At 46.1% G+C, this 18,224-nt stretch overlaps 1 protein-coding gene across 3 annotated transcripts in view; it reads left to right on the forward strand.

The window, feature by feature from the left end:
- Window positions 1-5,473: 5,473 nt before the first annotated feature.
- Window positions 5,474-18,224, forward strand: part of NID2 (nidogen 2) — a 57,972-nt gene continuing 45,221 nt past the window's right edge. The window contains exons 1-3 of one of the 3 annotated variants that reach the window (XM_045810312.2): window positions 5,474-6,012; window positions 6,676-6,984; window positions 15,812-16,044. In XM_045810312.2, the coding sequence (XP_045666268.2) occupies window positions 5,551-6,012; window positions 6,676-6,984; window positions 15,812-16,044 (1,004 nt within the window). In that variant the 5' untranslated portion in view covers window positions 5,474-5,550. The remainder of the gene's footprint in view (window positions 6,013-6,675; window positions 6,985-15,811; window positions 16,045-18,224) is intronic. The other 2 variants (XM_045810308.2, XM_045810311.2) reach the window with 2 other exon arrangements.

Consider the following 18,224-nt stretch of genomic DNA (forward strand, 5'->3'; position numbering starts at 1 on the left):
AATATGTGAAGAATTGGGGAGTAGATTATTCAGGAAAAAAGTGTGGGAGTTATGGAAGATTTCTTTTTATTTATTTATTTATTTTGGGGGAAGATTTCTTTACAACACTTTTCCCCAATTCAAATCAGCAGTGGTTTACTGAACAGCCCAGAAGGTTGTATCAGGTACTCTGCTAGACCTGTGACGTTTAGGATGAGGAAGATACAGTCCTGCCTCCAGGGTTGGTTTGCATTCGAGTGGCCTATCAAGGCCTGTCTCTTTCTCTGTGCTCAGGCTTGTGGTAAAAGTGATCTGAAATAGATGTACCGAGTCCAGAAGAGTGCTTAAGAAGAAAAGAAGACTAAAGTGTGCCATTATATGGAAACTACCCCTGAAGCCCTTTTAAGCAGTTGAAGGGACAGATATAAATAGACCACTTCAGTATTTTTGGTGAGGACCTGAGATGGGAGTGTGCCAGGTGTTTCAGCCCCTCAGAGGCTGCCAGAACTCTGGGAGGCCGCTGATGTGAAGTGATGTCTGAATTGAGTCCTGGAGGCAATGAGGGGTCATCAGGAGGTAAGAAGCTGTTCCAGGCAAGGAACAGCATAAACAGGGGCACCCTGGAGTCAAGCTACCTGTGTGGATGGGGAACTACCCGTAGTTCAGTTATTGCTAAAGGTCCAGGTAGGAAAAGGCAGGAGATGACAGACAGAGGCCAGGCGTCAGGGCCTTTCCAGCTTACCAGAGCCTGCAGGTGAGGGAGGATCCACCCAACGGTCCTAGACAGGAACATGTGGTGGTCAGATTTGTGTGTTAGAAAGATGTAGAGAAAGGAGTTAGCCAAGCATCAGGATTAGGTAGTGCTGCACGTAACAGCGGCTCACACCAGCGCGGGTGTGTTTGCCCACGTAGCAAATAGTCTGGAGGTAGGCAGTTACTCACCAACTAAGACGCTCATCTCCTATCTGTCTCTTGGCTTTGCCATGCTTTCGTCCTCATGGTTGTCACTTCATGGTCAGAAGAGGGTTGTCCAAACTCAAACCAACACATCCACATGTAAGGCAGCAAGAACGGGGAAAGAGGCAACTATCCCCAGAAATCCCCAAGTTAAGAGCCCTCCCGGAAATCACCAGCCTTTCAGCAAACTGCTAGGGGTTTCGCCCGGACTCCACTAGATGGTGACTCCAGCTGCAAGAGAAGCCAAGAGAGCACTTATCTCCTTCCGTCTGTGGTGGGTTCACGCAAGGGAGGAGATTGGGAATACGGGTTGGGTAGCTAACCTGTCGTTTCTGCCACGAAAGCTAGCTGGTGAGAGCTGAGAAGGACGGGAGACAGGGCAATGGTAATCAAGAAGGAGTGGCTATTGCTGCCACTAACGAAAACTAAAAACTCAGAACTTCTGAGTCGTGGATCTAATTCTAGAAGTAGGTTTGATGTGTCATCCCACCTGCGGAGGGATATAGATGAAAAACTCAAGTGAAAGCTTAGGGCTTGGGATATATTTGGAGGTCGTTAGAATGTAGGGATCTCAAATAATCTATCCCAAGCACTACTCAGAATTTCTGAGCCATGAATAGTTTTTTTTTAGGCCTAACAATTTCGATTAAGCCTAAATCTGCAGAGATGTGCTAATTTGCACAGCCCTGGCTTTTTTTCTACATACTAATATACCCACCCTGGAATTTAATGGATAGTAAAGTTATGCAAAGAATCACTGTGCACAACAAGAACCAGAACATTTTCTGCCAAGCCCACCTCCAGTACAAACACACACACACATACCAGTCAGGGCTATACATAGAACTTGCTCTTGAATCCCCACATCTATTTGCCACACTGTGGAGCAAATGTGTTTTCATTCTCTTGATTAAAATAACAGGAAGTATCATCATTCTTGAAGTCTCGGTATTTCTAACAGGCATAGAACCACACACACACAAATATAATCGTGGAGACTCTTGACAAGGTCTATCGGCAAGGCGGCTGGTACCATTCCTGGCTTGGGATAAAAAGTTCTGTACCTAAATCCTCTTACCTCTCAAGTCATGCTCGGAGCTACCGCGCAGATGCGATCCAAGAGGACTTAGACGTCTCTAGAGGTCCTCTATAACTGCCAACCCAAAAGGAGCCTCTGCCTCTTCGGCCAGTCTGGCAAGGCATGGAAATTCTACTCTGGGACTGGCTACAAGAGTAGTATTTCTTCAGTATTTGCTTTGACCAGTGAATTACTATGACAGGTTTTTTCTTTTCCTGAAGACACAGAGTGACATTTTAAAGGAGAAACCACGGGGTTCCACAGTGTTTTAAAAATAATATTAGAATAAGAGCTCAAAGGAATGTCTGCTCAAGCACAACCGTCTATAGCCTCGTATTTCAAGCAGAATTCGGCCACTCGAAGCAGCCAGGGAGCCAGCACTGCTCTTTTCAGCCCCTGCCCTATTGGCTGTACTTCCTTGTACTCAGCATCAGATTCAGATTTGAAACTAGTGACATCCTCTCGGTGCGACCGCTCTTTTTGCCTGTTTTGTTGCTAAGTCTGTGCTATGTTGTGGTGTTGCTGCTTTTTCATATTTATACTCATTTTCCCTGACCCCAGAGCAAGAGTTTCTTTCTTTCTTTTTTTTTTTTTTTAAGATTTTATTTATTTATGTGACAGAGAGACAGCCAGCGAGAGAGGGAACACAGCAGGCGAGTGAGAGAGGAAGAAGCAGGCTCCCAGCAGAGGAGCCCGATGTGGGACTCGATCCCGGAACGCCAGGATCACGCCCTGAGCAGAAGGCAGACGCTTTAACGACTGCACTACCCAGGCGCCCCAGAGCAAGAGTTTCTTGAGGTCAGGGGTCACACGTCATACTCCATTGTGTCTTGCCGAGAGTTGTGTTTGTCATGGTAAACTGGCAGGAAATAGTTGTTGGATGGATGGATGGAAGAATGATAAAAGCTGGGAAACAGTGGAAGGTGGCTGCAGCCTGGTAAAGAGGATTAGGAAACGCAGGTCAGATTAGCAGGAAAGGTGCTGTAGGGGAAAGAATGCTTCATTTGTGTCAGCAGACATGGATCTTAGCCCCAGGCTGGCTGGCTTGCTTCACTCATTCAACAAACATTTCTCTAAATTTCTCTAGATGAGCCAGGCAAGCATTGCCCCAGGCCCCGAATAAGACAGAGGCCCTGTGCTCGAGGTGTGGTGCTAAGAGTGAGAGAGACATGTGGCAGTCAGAGATTACAGGAGATGCGGTGGGATTGGCAATATGATAATGGCATGCACGGAGCACACGGAGATTCTAAATCAGACTGTGGTTTCCAGGAAACTTCTGGAAAGAGAATGAAGGATGAATGAGTGTTGGCTAGAGGACACTGATTGGGAAAAGCATTACAGGTAGAGGCACTAGCATGTGAAGGTATTCCACACCATAAAATAGAAGGTCGCATTTGAGAACTAAAGTCTGAGCTAAAATGGTAGCTGTGGCCAGAGCTGAAGTTAGAGAGGTAGGCTAGAACTGCCTTGCAAAGGACCTTGTGGCAATATGATTTAGTGCTAAAGAGCAGAGGTTTCGAAATCAGACAGAACTGAGTTCAAATCCCAGCTCTGGTACTTGCAAGGCACATAACTAACTGATTTTTTTTAAAAAAAATTCCTCAGCACTGTGTCTAGCTGTATCATTTATCTATTGCTGCATAAGAAATTATCCCAAACCATAACAGCTTAAAACAACACACATTTATTAAGTTCTTATGATTCCTCTGGGTCCAGAATCTGGTTTTCTGCTTCAGGGTCTCCCACAAGGCTGCAATCAATGTGTCAGCCAGAGATGAGGTATTGTTTCAAGATGTGATGAGAAGGATCCATTTCCAAGCTCATTTACATGGTTGTTGGCAGAATTCAGTGCCTGGCTGGCCGTTGGCCAGAGGCTGCCCTCAGTTCCTTGCCATGTGGGCCTCCCCAACATAACAGCTTGCGTCATCAGTCAGTGACAGAGGGTCTGCGACCAAGACATATGTGGCCTAATCACTGAAGTGACTTGTCACTATTGCCACATTCTAGGTTAAAAGTCACTAAGCCAGCCCACACTCCAGGGGAGGGGATTATACAAGGGAATGAACAGCATAAAATGGGGATCTTGGGAGTCATTTTAAGCCACTAGCGTATAGCTGGTAGCTTATAGTAGTAGCTGATAGCTTATATTACCACCAAATAAATATTAGCTTTTCTTTATTATGCTCAATTGAGAGATTTGGAAAACCTAGAGAGAGCTGGTGAAGGATTTTATATCAAGAGTAACTTTAGGTGACCCTGGCTAGGTCAAATCACATCATGTCTTTGAGCCTTATTTCCTCCTCAGTTCAGTGAAAATATCTATCTCCCATAGAAATGGGAACATATATGTGCAAGCACAAATACATTTTTGTAACAACAAGCATACAACTCTTTGCAGTCGGAGGAAGCAAACTGCGTTGGGCTGGTTTTCCATTTTGTGCTGATACTGTGAATCTCACAGTCTGGTATCTTCAGAGTTTTCAGGGCTTGGCCCTGTAGGCCCAGAAGGATTTGTATAACTGGAATAAACACCCACAAAAAGAAATTTGTCTTTTGCACATCCCTCAAGCCATTTCCAAGGGTTTGCTTTTTTCCTTCTTTTTAAATACCTTTGCTTCCAAGGACCCCATGGGGGCTAGAGAGAGAAAACAGACTATCTGGGAAATTTCAAGCTCTTGATAATAAAAGTGGTAATAAAATCTCGTCTGGTTCCTGATGCTTCACAGAGGGGTTGTTTGTGGTGGATGGGGTTCCCCCACATCTAGCAGCTGGTTTCCAGTCCCAGGGAGCGGCTCAGGTTACCACCCCCTTGCCCAACGCAAGGGCAGCCTCGATGCCTGCAAGGCAGCGGGTGAGAGACCCAAAGTACCCCTACCCTGGCGCCTCACCCATTTCCGCTTGGTGCCCAAATGGGATGCTTCATTCCATGCCCCACATGGAGCCGATCACACACGGTAGTGTTTCATGGTCTTTCCAGGTCCCGTTTTCCCTGGGAAAGGTACACAGAGCTCTCTTGACCCAGAACCAGACCGGTGGGCATTTCGGCGGGTAGCCTTTGGATGGGGGCCGGAATTTAGGAATTAGCTCCCCCCCAACCCCGCCCAATCATTCCGGCTTCATACAAAGCGCGCATCTCGGCAGGGCGTCTCTGGGTGGAGCAAGGGAGCTGTGGCAGCGACGCCTCGAGAGCGAGGGGCGCCCGGGACCCCCCCCCCCCCGCCACACCCTCGCCCTGCCAGCCTGGCGGGGGGCGTCGCGCCAGCCAGCAGCTGCACACGCCGCTGCGGGGTACCCCCTTGGCGCTGAGGTCCTCTCCTGCAGCGCCGCTGCCCTCGGACTTCGCGAGCCATTTGGTGTCGGGGGAGGGGCTCGCGGACCCCGCCGAGCAGTCCCCGCAGGAGGGCGGGAGCGAGCCCTGCAGCTCTCGGATTGCGGAGGCGGAGCAGCACTCCGGGCAGCCCCGGCCCGAGGCTTCTACCTCGCCAGCCCCGCCGCTCCCGCGACCGCTGCCTTAGAAAACTTTTAACAAGAACCAGATGTGGCAGCCGCTGTCGAACTTTCCCCGAGCCTGTGATTGGTCCCCGGCCGAGGGCGGCAGCCAGTCAGCGCGCTGGGAGGGCCCGCAGTCCCAGCCCGCCCGGGCGCCCGCGGGGATCCAGGTTGGAGGCTGGCGCGGCGCAGCTAGTGGGCAGGCGGGCCGGGCCGGGACGCGCTCTGCCGCCGGGCAGCCCAGGAGCCGAGCGAGCATGCGGGGGGACCACGCAGCCCGGCGACTGGCGCTGCAACAGCTGGCGCTGCCGCTGCCGCTGCCGCCGCCGCCACTGCTGCTGCTGCTGTTGCTGCTGTCCCGGGCCGGGGCGCTGCACCCAGACGAGCTCTTCCCTTACGGGCAGTCGCGGGGGGACCAGCTCCTGCAGGAAGGCGACGATGAAAGCTCAGCCCCGGTGAAGCTGGCGAGTCCCCTGCGCTTCTACGAAGCCCAGTTCAGCTACCTCTACGTAAGTTCAGCCCCCGCTTGGTGTGGGAACCGGCAGCTTTCTCGCAGCTTCTTTCCACCGGTCAATGTAGTGTGGATCTCACCGAACCCCTGCCTTCCAAGCGGAGGAAATAGTCCGCACGCCGGGCTGTCCCCGAGTGCCCCTGGGGTGGGACCTGGCTCTGCAGCGGTGCTGCTGTCTGGCTTGCTTTTCTTTACCTCGAGAGGAAGAGCAAGAATTCAGACGCACAAATTCGTAGCTACATAAGCGTCCCAGGCAGAAAAGGAGTTGGGGATGCTGGGGCGGCCAGTAGGGTTTCCAGTAAGGACCCCGAGAAGGCTATGCACGTCTGCAGAGCTAGTGTGTTCCCTCCTCGGACCCGGAGGTTTTCTCCAGCGTTATGCCGGGAGTGAGAAGATACGTGAGCCGGGAGTTTTAGGGCTCCTGGACTTATCGCACCGCGCTGTGGGGTAGGGAGGGCGGGCGGGGCGCCGGCTGAAGTTGCGCTGGTCGTCCTGAAGGAGTCCGGTTCCCCGTGGGTAGGGAAGGGGCAGCTTCAAGCCCCAGGCGGTTCCCTTCCCTCCGTGCGTAGCAGGGTGGGCGCGCACATTTGGACCTGTGGTGGCCGCCCGAGGGCCTCCTGCCTCGTACACGACCGTCACCTTTTGTCCCTCTGCTCCACAGGTGGGCACCAACGGTATCATCTCCACTCAGGACTTCCCTAGGGAGACCCAGTACGTGGACGATGATTTCCCCACAGACTTTCCGGCCATCGCTCCCTTCCTGGCGGACATCGACACGAGCCGGGGCAGGGGCCAGGTCCTGTACCGTGAAGACACGTCCCTGGCGGTGCTGGGCCTGGCCGCCCGCTACGTGCGCGCCGGCTTCCCGCGCACCGCGGCGCGCTTCACCCCCACCCACGCCTTCCTGGCCACCTGGGAGCAGGTGGGCGCCTACGAGGAGGCCAGCAGCCGCGTGCCGCCCTCAGAAGAGGTAACCGACCGGGGGTGCTTGGCCGCCGAGCCAATGGAGGGATGGGTTTGAATTCTGGGCTGGAACCCAGGGCGTGGCTTGGAGTTTCTTCGGAGTCCGCTCTCGTGCTGAACCTGCTGTGCCGTTTGGAGGCACCAGGGCTGACGTGGCTTGGAGGTGAAGAAGGCTGTTTTCTCCAGGCGTCCTCTAAGGGTCTGAGAGCGGCTACTTCTAGCAAGGGTCGGGTGTGAGGGCCCCAGTGCAGATGCGGAAGGCCCTCAGAACACAAGGCAGTTCACTGTCTGGTTGTTGATTTTTGGAATCCCCTCTAAGTATACAAGAATTATTTCTAATTATATGTTCATCGAAGGAAAACATCAGCAAATACAGGCAATTTAAAAAAGAACAACCATTCATTTTCCTACCACTCAAAGATAATCACTGTTAAACATTTTCATTTGTATCTTCCAGAGGTTTTTTTTCCTATTACTATCTATTTATCCGTCACTGTCCATTAACACTAATGGGTTGGCACTGCACATACTGTTTTGTAAACTATTTTTTTCACTCGGTAGTGTATTGTAAATATGTTTCAGTGTCACTAAATATGTTTCTACAACATCATTTATAATATCTGCATAATATTCTACCCAGTGAATTTACCACTGTGTCCAGTGGTCATTAAGGTTATTTCCAATTTTTCATCGTTATAAATAATTTTGTGAAGCACTTTTTTTTTTCTTTTCTTTTCTTTTTTTTTAGCTAAGTCTTTCCACATGTCCTTACTTGATATTCCGGGAAGTGGAACTGGTGGGTCAGAGAGGATCCACTTTTTATGAGGTTCTTGATAGCTTTTGCCAAGTTACTCTGCAGACATCAGTTTACATGCTCCGTGGTTTACAGGAGACTGTCCTCTATTTGTTTTAAAGTGTCTACCTGAGAAGGTAAACAATCTGAGCTCCCAGTCTTAAGGCTTGGCAGCAACATTTAAAGTACTCCTAATGGACATCAGTTGGGACCAGGGTGGCTTGGCAAATGGGGACCTGCCTCAATCCTGGAATAGGTAAGGGCTTCCTCCTGTGAAATAAGACCTGAATCTAAAATTTCATTCTCAAGGGGCCGAAACTCCTAGAATTTATCTTTATTTGACTCATCATAGTTGTTTCTTAGCTATAGAAAGATGGCACATACCCTCCCTGAAAGATTAAGCAGCCTGCCTGCTCTCACTAAGTAGTTCAAGATGGTGGCCATTTTGTTTTGTATTCTGTAAGAGAAATATTCCCAAAAAGCTATTCTAAGAAGATCTAGAAATAAAAGATATTTGAATTGTGATTTTTTTTGACATTCATTTTTTGTCAGGCAGCATTTAGTTTTGTTTATTAACTTTGTTTTACAGATGTGGTTTGACATTTCAGTTATTCAATTCAACAGAATACATTCAATTCAAACAAATATATTGGGTATTTCCTTTGTGCAGGGCATTGGGCTAGGTGGAGGGTTGGAGAAAGATGAATAAGATAAGGCTCCTCATCATGTTGAATTAATTCATTCACTCATTCATTCATTTTTGTATACAAGTTTTAAAAACTTATTTAAAATTAGAGGCTTGGTGGCTCAGTTGGTTGAGCAATGGACTCTTGATTTCCGCTCAGGTTGTGATCTCAGAGTCCTGAGATTAAGCCTGGCAGCAGCTCCCCACTCAGCAGGGAGTCTGCTTCCCCTCTCTTTCCCTCCGCCCCTCCCCCAACTTGTGCACTCTCTAAAATAAGTAAATAAATCTTAAAAAGTAAAATAAAATTAAATATAACATACCTATCATAGAAAACTTAGAAAATTAGAAAATAAGAATATAAACATTATTTATAATTCCACCAACCAGAGGTGACCACTGCTAATACATTATTGTGTTTTCTGCCAGTCTTTTTTTGTAAACATGTATCTTATATGTGGCATATGCATATAAGTGTGTGTATAAGCAATTTATATGTAAATGTAGTTAAGATTTATTTATCCAGCAAACTGGTTTTGCACACTTACTATGGTTCAGAACTGGTATAGACACAGTGAAAGGAAATACTCTTTGCTCGTAAGGACCTCATAGTTTAGTGGGGACTTTGATTATGTTCAATATGATAAATGTAATAGCATCTTCACTTAAGAAGACTAACTCGGCACCTTCCTGGTTAGGAGACTCAATATGGGAAGGTTATAATGAGGAAGTAGCTTTGAATCTGAGTTGAGCACAGTGGAACAGTCTCAGAAGAAATAGCATGTGATGTACACCCACGTGCTGTAAAGTGTACTGTGTTTTGCACCTTCCGTGTGGTGCATTACTGAATAGGAAGGGTGGTTGGGCATGAGGATGAAAAAGCCATGGGGTGGGGACAGATCATGCTCTGTGGGAGTTTGGATTTGTTTCTTTGGCAGTGGGTAGGTTTTGAAGGATTTTAAGCAAGGGATTGGATTTCTACCCCCTCTCCCCCCAGAGTTCTTTTTGTCTGTATTGAGAAGGTAACGACTCAAAGGAAAGACTACTAAAACAATCATTATATATGTTGTTTACTCAAGCCATCTAGTTAATTCTTAAAACAATTATTTTATCATACTGTCTTTCTACAGCAATCCTACGAGATAAGTACAACAAGAATTATTGTTTGCATTTCACAGATAATGGCAAATAGAAGATAATGCAATTGTTGTGAATTGTGCTCTTAGTGAGGCAAAGGCAGGTTTAGAGTATACATTTCTTGATTCTTAGGTTTTTTTTTGCCTTTATTTTTAAGTAATCTTTACACCCAACATGGGGCTTGAACTCACAAGCCCAAGATCAGGAGTCGCATGCTGTACCAACTGAGCCAACCAGGCGCCCTGGGTTTTTTAATTGCTTTTAACCCACATTTTTCATGCAAGACCCATTTTCTTGGCTCAAGTGATGTAAGTGGACATAATAATTGTGCTTTTTCTAAAGGCTTCCAATAAAGCTTGATGTGCTCTTAGTATCAGAAGAGTATTTGGAATCATATTTCATTCAAAGGAAGAATGAACTTGCAATGAAATTGGCTGCCAAGGATGCTGTTGATACCTCATTACTTCCAAATTAGTGTTCTGATGCTCTGAAGAGAATTCAGCTGCATCTGTTTTACTTTTTCAACAGAACAAGGATGAAGCTGAGTTGAGTGGGATGAATTGGAGATGAACAGTTGCACAGAAGTGCTGGGATGGCGAAATTACACTAGAGCTTTAAGATTCCATTTTTTACAGCTTATTTGAAACCAAAAATTACAATACAGACAAGGTGACTTTGTTAATTATTGTTTCAATTTCATCTGTAGCATGGAAATACCACCCTTTCACGCAACTTTCAGGGTGGTTGTGAAGACCATGACGATATAAAAAGATTTTGAATGAAGACGTGCATTACAGAAGGTTATTCAGTGACTTTGGAAGCAATGACTCAGCCCCATTCTTATTTCCTAACCTGTAAAATGGGGGAGCAATGCCTACCTTACAGGATTGTTGTCAGAATTAACTAAGGTGGCACTTTTAAGTAGGGTGACATTTTTAAGTAGTCATTGTATTCTTTTAGACCTAGTGGGTGTGAATGCTCAGTCAATCTGTGTTCCTCTGTGTTGGCTTGATAGGAACAGATTCTGGTTTTTAAATTTCTCTATTTTGTAAAGACACTGGGATGTAAGGCCTTTGCCTAAGAAGTCTTTAAATACTAGGTTTTCTGAACTACAACTTCTGTCTAGTTTCTTTTGGGTGAGAAGTATAGGAAGATTTGTAGATTCCATCACTCTTACTTTTCTAGTTAAAATCATTCTTCAGACATTGCCATATGCTGAGTTGGCTTCAGAATTTGTTTCGTTTTGAAAGGAGATAAGGGTTCTGTTTGGAGAGAGGATGTTTTTTCAATTACCCACATTGAAGGTTCTTCTGCATACTTTAAAGAGCCCTGTGATTTGAGTTTTTATTTTAATAGTTCTTTGGAGATAGATTCTGGCAAACAGTGATCTGCCTTGCCTGAAGGGCTGTGTGAGTTCTACGTGGCTTTCTTAAACCTTGACACACTAACCCTATGTTGCAAAGTTACTGGAAACTTGAAGATATCAGAGGAATGGCATCTTCACCATTTGAAACTGTTTCAGTTGCTGCCCTTTCTCTCCATGGATATTCATGGTGGGTATGACAGGATGTTGTATCTGATGTGGCAGGAATGGCAAATTGTAACTGCAAATTAAAAGAAGTGAAGAAATAGGGGTTGCCTCGGAGGCTCAGTTTGTTAAGTGTCCGACTCTTGATTTTGGCTCAGGTCCTGGTCTCAAAGTCGTTGAGATCTGCCGTGTTGGGAGCCTTGGACGTGGAGCCTGCTTAAGATTCTCTCCCTCCCCCTGGCTTGCCGGGGTGCGGCGGGGTGGGGGGTGGGGGGGTGTGCGTTACGCTGGCTCTCTTAAAAAAAAAAAAACAAATAGTGTTTATCAGTTCAATTAATCTGAGACTCCTCATCTGTCATAGGTACCTTATGGGGCAAAGAAGTCATGGTATTGACCTTCAGAGAACTTGACGGAGACATAAAGAGGACTCGTGTTTACTTCAGCTTTGGTTTTTGGGGGCGGGGGAGAATTGTTTTGTTGTTTGAGAAATGGGAGTTATGGAGAACTGGGCCACACAAATCTGTGTGATATGGGGGATGTTTTGTTGACCTGGAATTTAAGTTGAGCCAAAAGGATGGAAAGCATGGATCTTGAGAATGAGGCGGAAGGAGAAATTGTTCTGAGTAAGGCCTTGTCCTGGGAGCAGACTGAAAGAGCTGAGGCGGGAGACATGGATGAGGGGAGTCGTGGAGCCAGTCACACAACACGAGCGGAAGGTTGCCCCTCGGAGGCCTAAACCGTGTTGACTTGTTTCAAAGGATGATTGTTGTTGATGGAGGGGGGTGAATCCGCAGAGAGAATGAGAGGTAAAAGAACGACTTTGTTGTAGCTTTTTGACTTCTGGAGCTCAAGTCCAGAAGAGGGGAGGTCTGGGGTCTCTCCGAAAACGTTTAACCTGAGGGCTAAAATATAGCTATGAAGATGTACTGAATAGAGACATATATGGAAATTGGTTAATGAAATGCTTAAGTTTGCTAATGAAATGCTAAAGACTAAGTGTCAGGAAGGATGTCACATTGAGACTAGAGCACAGATGTTTGAGTTTTGGGCAGGATCTGTATGATTTAGGGCATACAAATGAATGAGAGGAGATCGTGCCTTTGACAGTGAGCTGCAGATGCTGGGGGATGGAGCAGTATATCAAGGAGTGGAGGTTAGTGCAGACTCCAAACCCTGGAGGCTGGAAGTCAGTGATGCCACCACTGTGGAGAGCATGTGACCCCAAGGCAGACGGGAAGGAGAACTTTGTGACCCCTGTAGGAGTTACCCTACTTCTTCATTTTCACTGTAATTTTTGTAAGCCACTATAGGCAAACCTGTTTGGGACAAGGCTGGCACTGTTCTGTTTCTTGGCCAGATGGCTGAAATTAATTAAATGAATTGCAAATTTAGAAGCTTGTGGAAGGGCATGAAATTCATCAGGCTGGGTCTGCTGAGTGTCAAGTCAGCATTGCTTGGTGATGTCCCATACCTGAAAGAGAGGGTCAGACCCTGGTTTCTGCTGACAACTCTGGCTTTTCTCTCTTTCGGATAACAGGATGGCAGAAACCTTGAAGCAAAGCAGCCACTGGCCCGGATCCTCTCTGTGCTGTTCCTCTTCCCGCGGAGGCCCCCTCTGTCCTCCCTGGGATCCTGAGGAAGTTGGGAACCGGTGACCCTTTTGTGGGGTTTGGCAGCCCATCTGAGGGTTTATCTTCAGAGACAGAGCACGTGCGGTTCTTGCAAAGGCGCTCGTCTCTCCGGGAATGTGGAGACCTTTCCGGTCTGGAAGCTAGTCGAGGAGTGCTTTGGGAGGCTGAGTCCTTCAGGACTTCATGAAGTGTGCTCTTTAACAGTTAGATGTAGAATTTTGTAGAGCCAAGAGAGAGAACTTTAAAAATGATCATTTGGTGTGTGGGTGGTTTTTAAACAAACTCTTTTGGCCTGTACTTTGGGATCATAAATTCTATCTAAACTCCTCCTTTTTGCCTCTTTCAGCAGAGACAAGTAAATTAAATAAAGGCTTGCCACCTGTATAATAAGTGCTTGGCTCAGGGATGGCGTATAAAAGGCACCGAATAAATTTTCATCGAAATGAATTTGACTGACAGAATGAATAAAATAAAGTGCTAAGTTCCCAGACTCCACAGTAGAAGCCAGACGCTCCCCTTCACAGCTCTGTTTATTCCCTCCCTCCCCTCCTCCCCCATCTCCTTCAGTTCCCTCACAATCTGCGGTACCCCCTCCTCCTTATCTTCACAGAATTTCTCTAAACTTAGAATCAGGATTCTTCCTATCTTACATTTGTTGTAAGTAATCAATGCCAGGAGCTTCGAAAGCTTGGCTTGTTACAACAGGTCCTTTCTCTTCCTCAAGTACTTTTCTTTCCCTAGCCAAACTTTGTTGATTCTGACCAAGGAGTACTCTGATGTTATGGAATCACTGTTCATCGACGATGTAATATATATTATGTATGGACATGATGCAGAACAGGCTTTGCTTACATTCGGCAGAAGTTATGGTTTCCTAGCTTTGAGAAACTCTAGAAAGCATCCTTTGCCTCTTGTTTGTGCAACAGTCAAGTTTTGCTGATGAACAGTCAACAACTGCAAAAATAACAAATACATGAGCCCCCCACCTCTGCCGTCTTTAAGTGTGTGAGCTTAAACAAAGAAAGCAGGGGCGCCTGGCTGGCTCAGTCAGTAGAGCATGTGACTCTTGATCTTGGGGTTGTAAGTTCGAGTCCCATACTGGGTGTAGAGATTACTTAAAAATAAATCTTTAAAAAAGGAAAAAAAGAAAGCGAAATAAGGTAAGTGTTTCTATGTTAGAGAACAAAAAGAAAATTGTGTGCTGCTTTTCTTCTTGACAAACACTTAACACCTGAATTGATGTGTCCTGTCAGCAAAGTGTCAAAATTATACTTTTTAATTAAGTATTGAAAGGAAGCATAAACATTGGAAGAGTCTGAGCACCATATGGGGAAGGGTCCAGGACAGAACAAAATGCAGGACACTTTCCTGTTGTTTGCTGTTTTATTTAGTAAGATGTGATGTTCTTCTCTGTGCCTACTTTTGTCTGTCTAGCGAAATGGAGAGATAATACCCCTTACCAGTAAATAAGATTTCTAAGAGTCACATATTGGGAAGTAGTGGTATTTATAAATAGCTCCCAGGTCCCTACCAAATTGTAAAAAGAGGGGGACTAGTGAGAGAAGAGTTCTCAGAGTCCTAAATATAATACCTTTTTAAAATAAAATAAGGAGTACTCCTAACCGATCATGTGGGGGTGTGGGTGGAGAGAGCGTTACATAGGTAAAGGCAAAAAGTGTCTGGCTGAAAATACAAGAGTAAATTGAACTTAAGGAGTGATTTTATGAGGGCCTGGGCGCAGAGTTTGCGGCTAACTCAGACTCCTGGTGTCTCACTCTGGTCTGCTTTGGCTCCTCCTGTGTTTATGAATGTTCACAGGCCACCTCTGTGACGCCTCCCCAGCCTAAGCCTGACGTTCACACACCCTCCTCTGGCCTCTACTATCTTCTCCAGTAACTCTCCTGAATTCCAGCCATGGCCGTTCTAAGTGTCAGACTGTCCCAGGCAGAGTCTCCCTTCCTTTGCTCCCTATTCCTTCAGCACCAAGCATAATGTGTAGCTTCGTAGGCACTGGGCTGAATTAAGGTGCAAGTGAATTATTAATAAGTGGAGTTTACAAACAAACAGCTAACCAGGCAAAATGAGGTGGATGGTAACCAGAATGGTAACCAGAAACACCAGGTGTTATGGTCAGAGAACAGAAATAAATCTACAGGGAATCACAGAAAATCTCAGAAGGGCGGCATTAGAAGATTAGGAGGGTTTCCCAGCACAGGGAAACATGAACAAAAATACAGAAGCGATAAAGTACATGGCAGAAAGGAAGGGGCAGGGCTGGGGTGGGGGGGGTGCTATGACATAGTCTAATGAAGATGCAGTGGATCTAAACCTGGGAAAAAGCTTGGGGCAGTTATAAACCACCTTGAATGGGATGCTACGGAGTAGTTGGGGTGGCCTAGTGGTGCAGGGCACGGACTCTGGAGCTGGCTGGCCTGCCACCGAGTACTAGCTACCTGACCTTAGGCAGATCTGTTAGCCCCCTTGTCTTGTTTCCTGGTCTGTGAAAGGAGGGTCGGATAGCTCAGGTGCTGGCATGAAAGGCGGATGAAAGAAAAAAGAGAGGAGGCTGTGAGAACAGTAAGGAGGCGTTTTGATCAGCCAATGGCTAACACCGTGCCTGCCCATCATAGGCATTCAGTAAACAGGTGAATGAATGAATGAATGAATGAATGAGTGATCCACCTGAGTGCCCAAGGCAGTAAACTAGGGCAGCAGCTGTAGGAATATACTGGCTAATTTTGGTACTTGCTCTTAGTTCTTAAAGAGGTTTGGATGAGAGAAGTTTGAAACCTTAAAAACATTATTTTTGGAACCCGTGGTTCTTACCTATACATATTTCAAGTATTAACGTAAATGATAAAAGAGAATTATGATAATAATATAGCTTACACAATTACAACTTGTAGAGGAAACTGAAAAGAATATAATGTAAAAAAGCAATTTGGAGGAATCCTGAGAAGGGGGAAGACCCTTGTACTTTATGATGCGTTGCTTGCATTCTGTTTTGTTTTTCATTTCTTGTTTGTTTTATTAAGAATATTTCCTATTTTTTGTTTTTCATAGCTGAACACTTTCCAGGCAGTTTTGGCGTCTGATGAGTCTGATACCTACGCCCTCCTTCTGTACCCTGCCAATGGCCTTCAGTTCTTTGGAACCCGCCCCAAAGAGTCTTATAACGTCCAGCTCGAGCTTCCCGCCCGGGTGGGCTTCTGCCGAGGGGAGGTCGATGACTCGAAGAGAGAAGGACCCTATTTCAGCTTGACTAGCACTGAACAGTCTGTGAAAAATCTCTACCAGTAAGTAAACCCTTCCCTGTCTGATGTTAGGACCCGATGGAGCTACCCAAACTCGAGTGCCTCTAAGACCATTAAGTAATATCTTGGTGGCTTCTAAGGGAGGTGTCAGGTCAAAACCAGACACTAGATTAGACCCTGGGAGGAGCAAATTCGCCAAAATATAAAAGACCCTTTTTCTTCCTGCCCTATTGGGTATAGATACCGGAAACAGAACAGTGTGTATGTGTTTGCACAGCCACTGAGGCTTGCTATGAAAAACATTGCTCTTGGAGCCACATAAAAATTATCCAGTAATGTAATTGCCCAGAGTGAGATTTTTCCAGGTTAATCATTTCACAAGGAGGAGATGTTGTGATTTAGTCTTTTAGACAGATACATGTTAAAAGTTAAATCGAGAATAGTGTTATTTGGGGAAAAGGGAAAACCAGACACATGGGTAGCATTTAGAGGTCTCAGGGTTTCCGTGTGGCTTCATTATCTGAAACCGTTGGTTTTCCATGAGGTAGCCAGCGCATTCCTGAGGCCCATCAGACGCTTACCCTGCTAGGGTAAGAATAAGCCCCTTTTGCTGTTTGTCAGTCCACGTATCACCATATCCGGGTTTGCACCAGTTGATATTTATTAATTTCAGGGCTTGTGAAAAAATATCTTTGCTTATATTCCTTTCCCAAGTCCTGGTCTAGAAGCCAGGCAGAATACATTGGTTCCTTAGCCTTGCTTAACTGCTTCTCCCTTCCACGACATTATTCCTGGGCACTGGAGCACCTTACACTTCTGCATGCCATCTGTTTTGCTCAGCGGCCAGGGAGCAGCCCTACCACCAAATATGGTTACCTAGAGCTGACGTTTACTGAGAGCTTCTTACTTGCCAAACACTGTGTAAAACACTTTCCAGAAGTTAATTAAAACTCACAAGAATCCTAGGAGGTAAGTTCTACTATTTTCTCAATTTGACAAATGAGCTTAGGGAAGTTAAGTTGCCTGTGACCTCGAAGCTACTTGGTGGCAAAAATTCGAACACGAGCCTGGAGTCCCGAGCGACTTCTTTTGTGCCGAAGCCTGGTCTCTTTTCCCAGTCTTACGACCCACCATGGGCATCTTTAGGTCTCCACCGAGGCTGCCCTTTGGTCCAGACGTGAGAAAACTTAGCCCTTTGCTTTCCCTTCTCTGGTTCCACCTTCCTCTTCCCCTCTGGAGCCGCCGGATTCTCTACTCCCCAGACATTACTGAGAGATCACAATGGGCCGAGCTCTTGAAATACAAAGATGTGTGAGGCCCCGGCTCCGCACACTAGCAGCCTGCGCTCTGGTAGGGTCAGCAGATGAGAGGATCAACGGCTCCGGAGCACTGGAAGGAGCGCCAACTGTACTCAGGGTACAGGAGGCAGTGGGGGCCAAAGAGCCTGTAGGAAAAAGCAGTTGCGCTCCCCCACCACGGTGATAGAGACCCCACGGAACAAACGCACACACGCGTGTGCGTGCACACACACAGGGCTCCCGTTTACCTCCTTCCATGCCCGCCGCCGTTTGTATCCTTGATGCTTCCTAGAAACCTCGGAGTTGCTTGATGAGGTCAGAAGACGTGGGACTGACACAGGGATTTTTCCTTAGTACAAGCCATGCTTAACTTAAGAAAGAGCACAAACAAGACAGCATGATATGAAATCAAAGCACATATTACCCACTATCAGTACTCCAAGTGATAGCCAGTATTGGCAGTCATTCGCAGACTTAAGCAATATGCAAAAACTTTTTAAAACCAACATGGTTCTTTTGCTATACATGCGGCATTTTCCCATTGATCACTGTCTTATAGGTATCTTTCAGGAAGATGTTCGTTTTATCATTTTAAGCCTATAAAACATCGTGTCGTATTTATATTACACTATTAAGTTATTGATGAACATTTAACATGTTTTTTAAATTTTTCTTTTTATAAATATCATTGCGGTAAACAGCATAACACACATTGCTCAAGAATCTCATTTCCACGAAAGATAACTTCTTGAGAGAATTGCTGAGAAAAGCTATATACGCAATCGAACATTTTGATGGACACGAACACACTGCCCTTCAGAAATGTCTGGTTTATGTCCTCACCAATAAGATGGAGCTGTGATTGGCAGCTTCTTTCTTTTCAATATTTGTGAATCTGGTCGGTGTCAAATGTTCATACTCTCA

Source organism: Ursus americanus, chromosome 26 (genome assembly GCF_024610735.1).
Source record: "Ursus americanus isolate L20-20 chromosome 26, mUrsAme1.1.p, whole genome shotgun sequence".
Taxonomy (NCBI): domain Eukaryota; kingdom Metazoa; phylum Chordata; class Mammalia; order Carnivora; family Ursidae; genus Ursus; species Ursus americanus.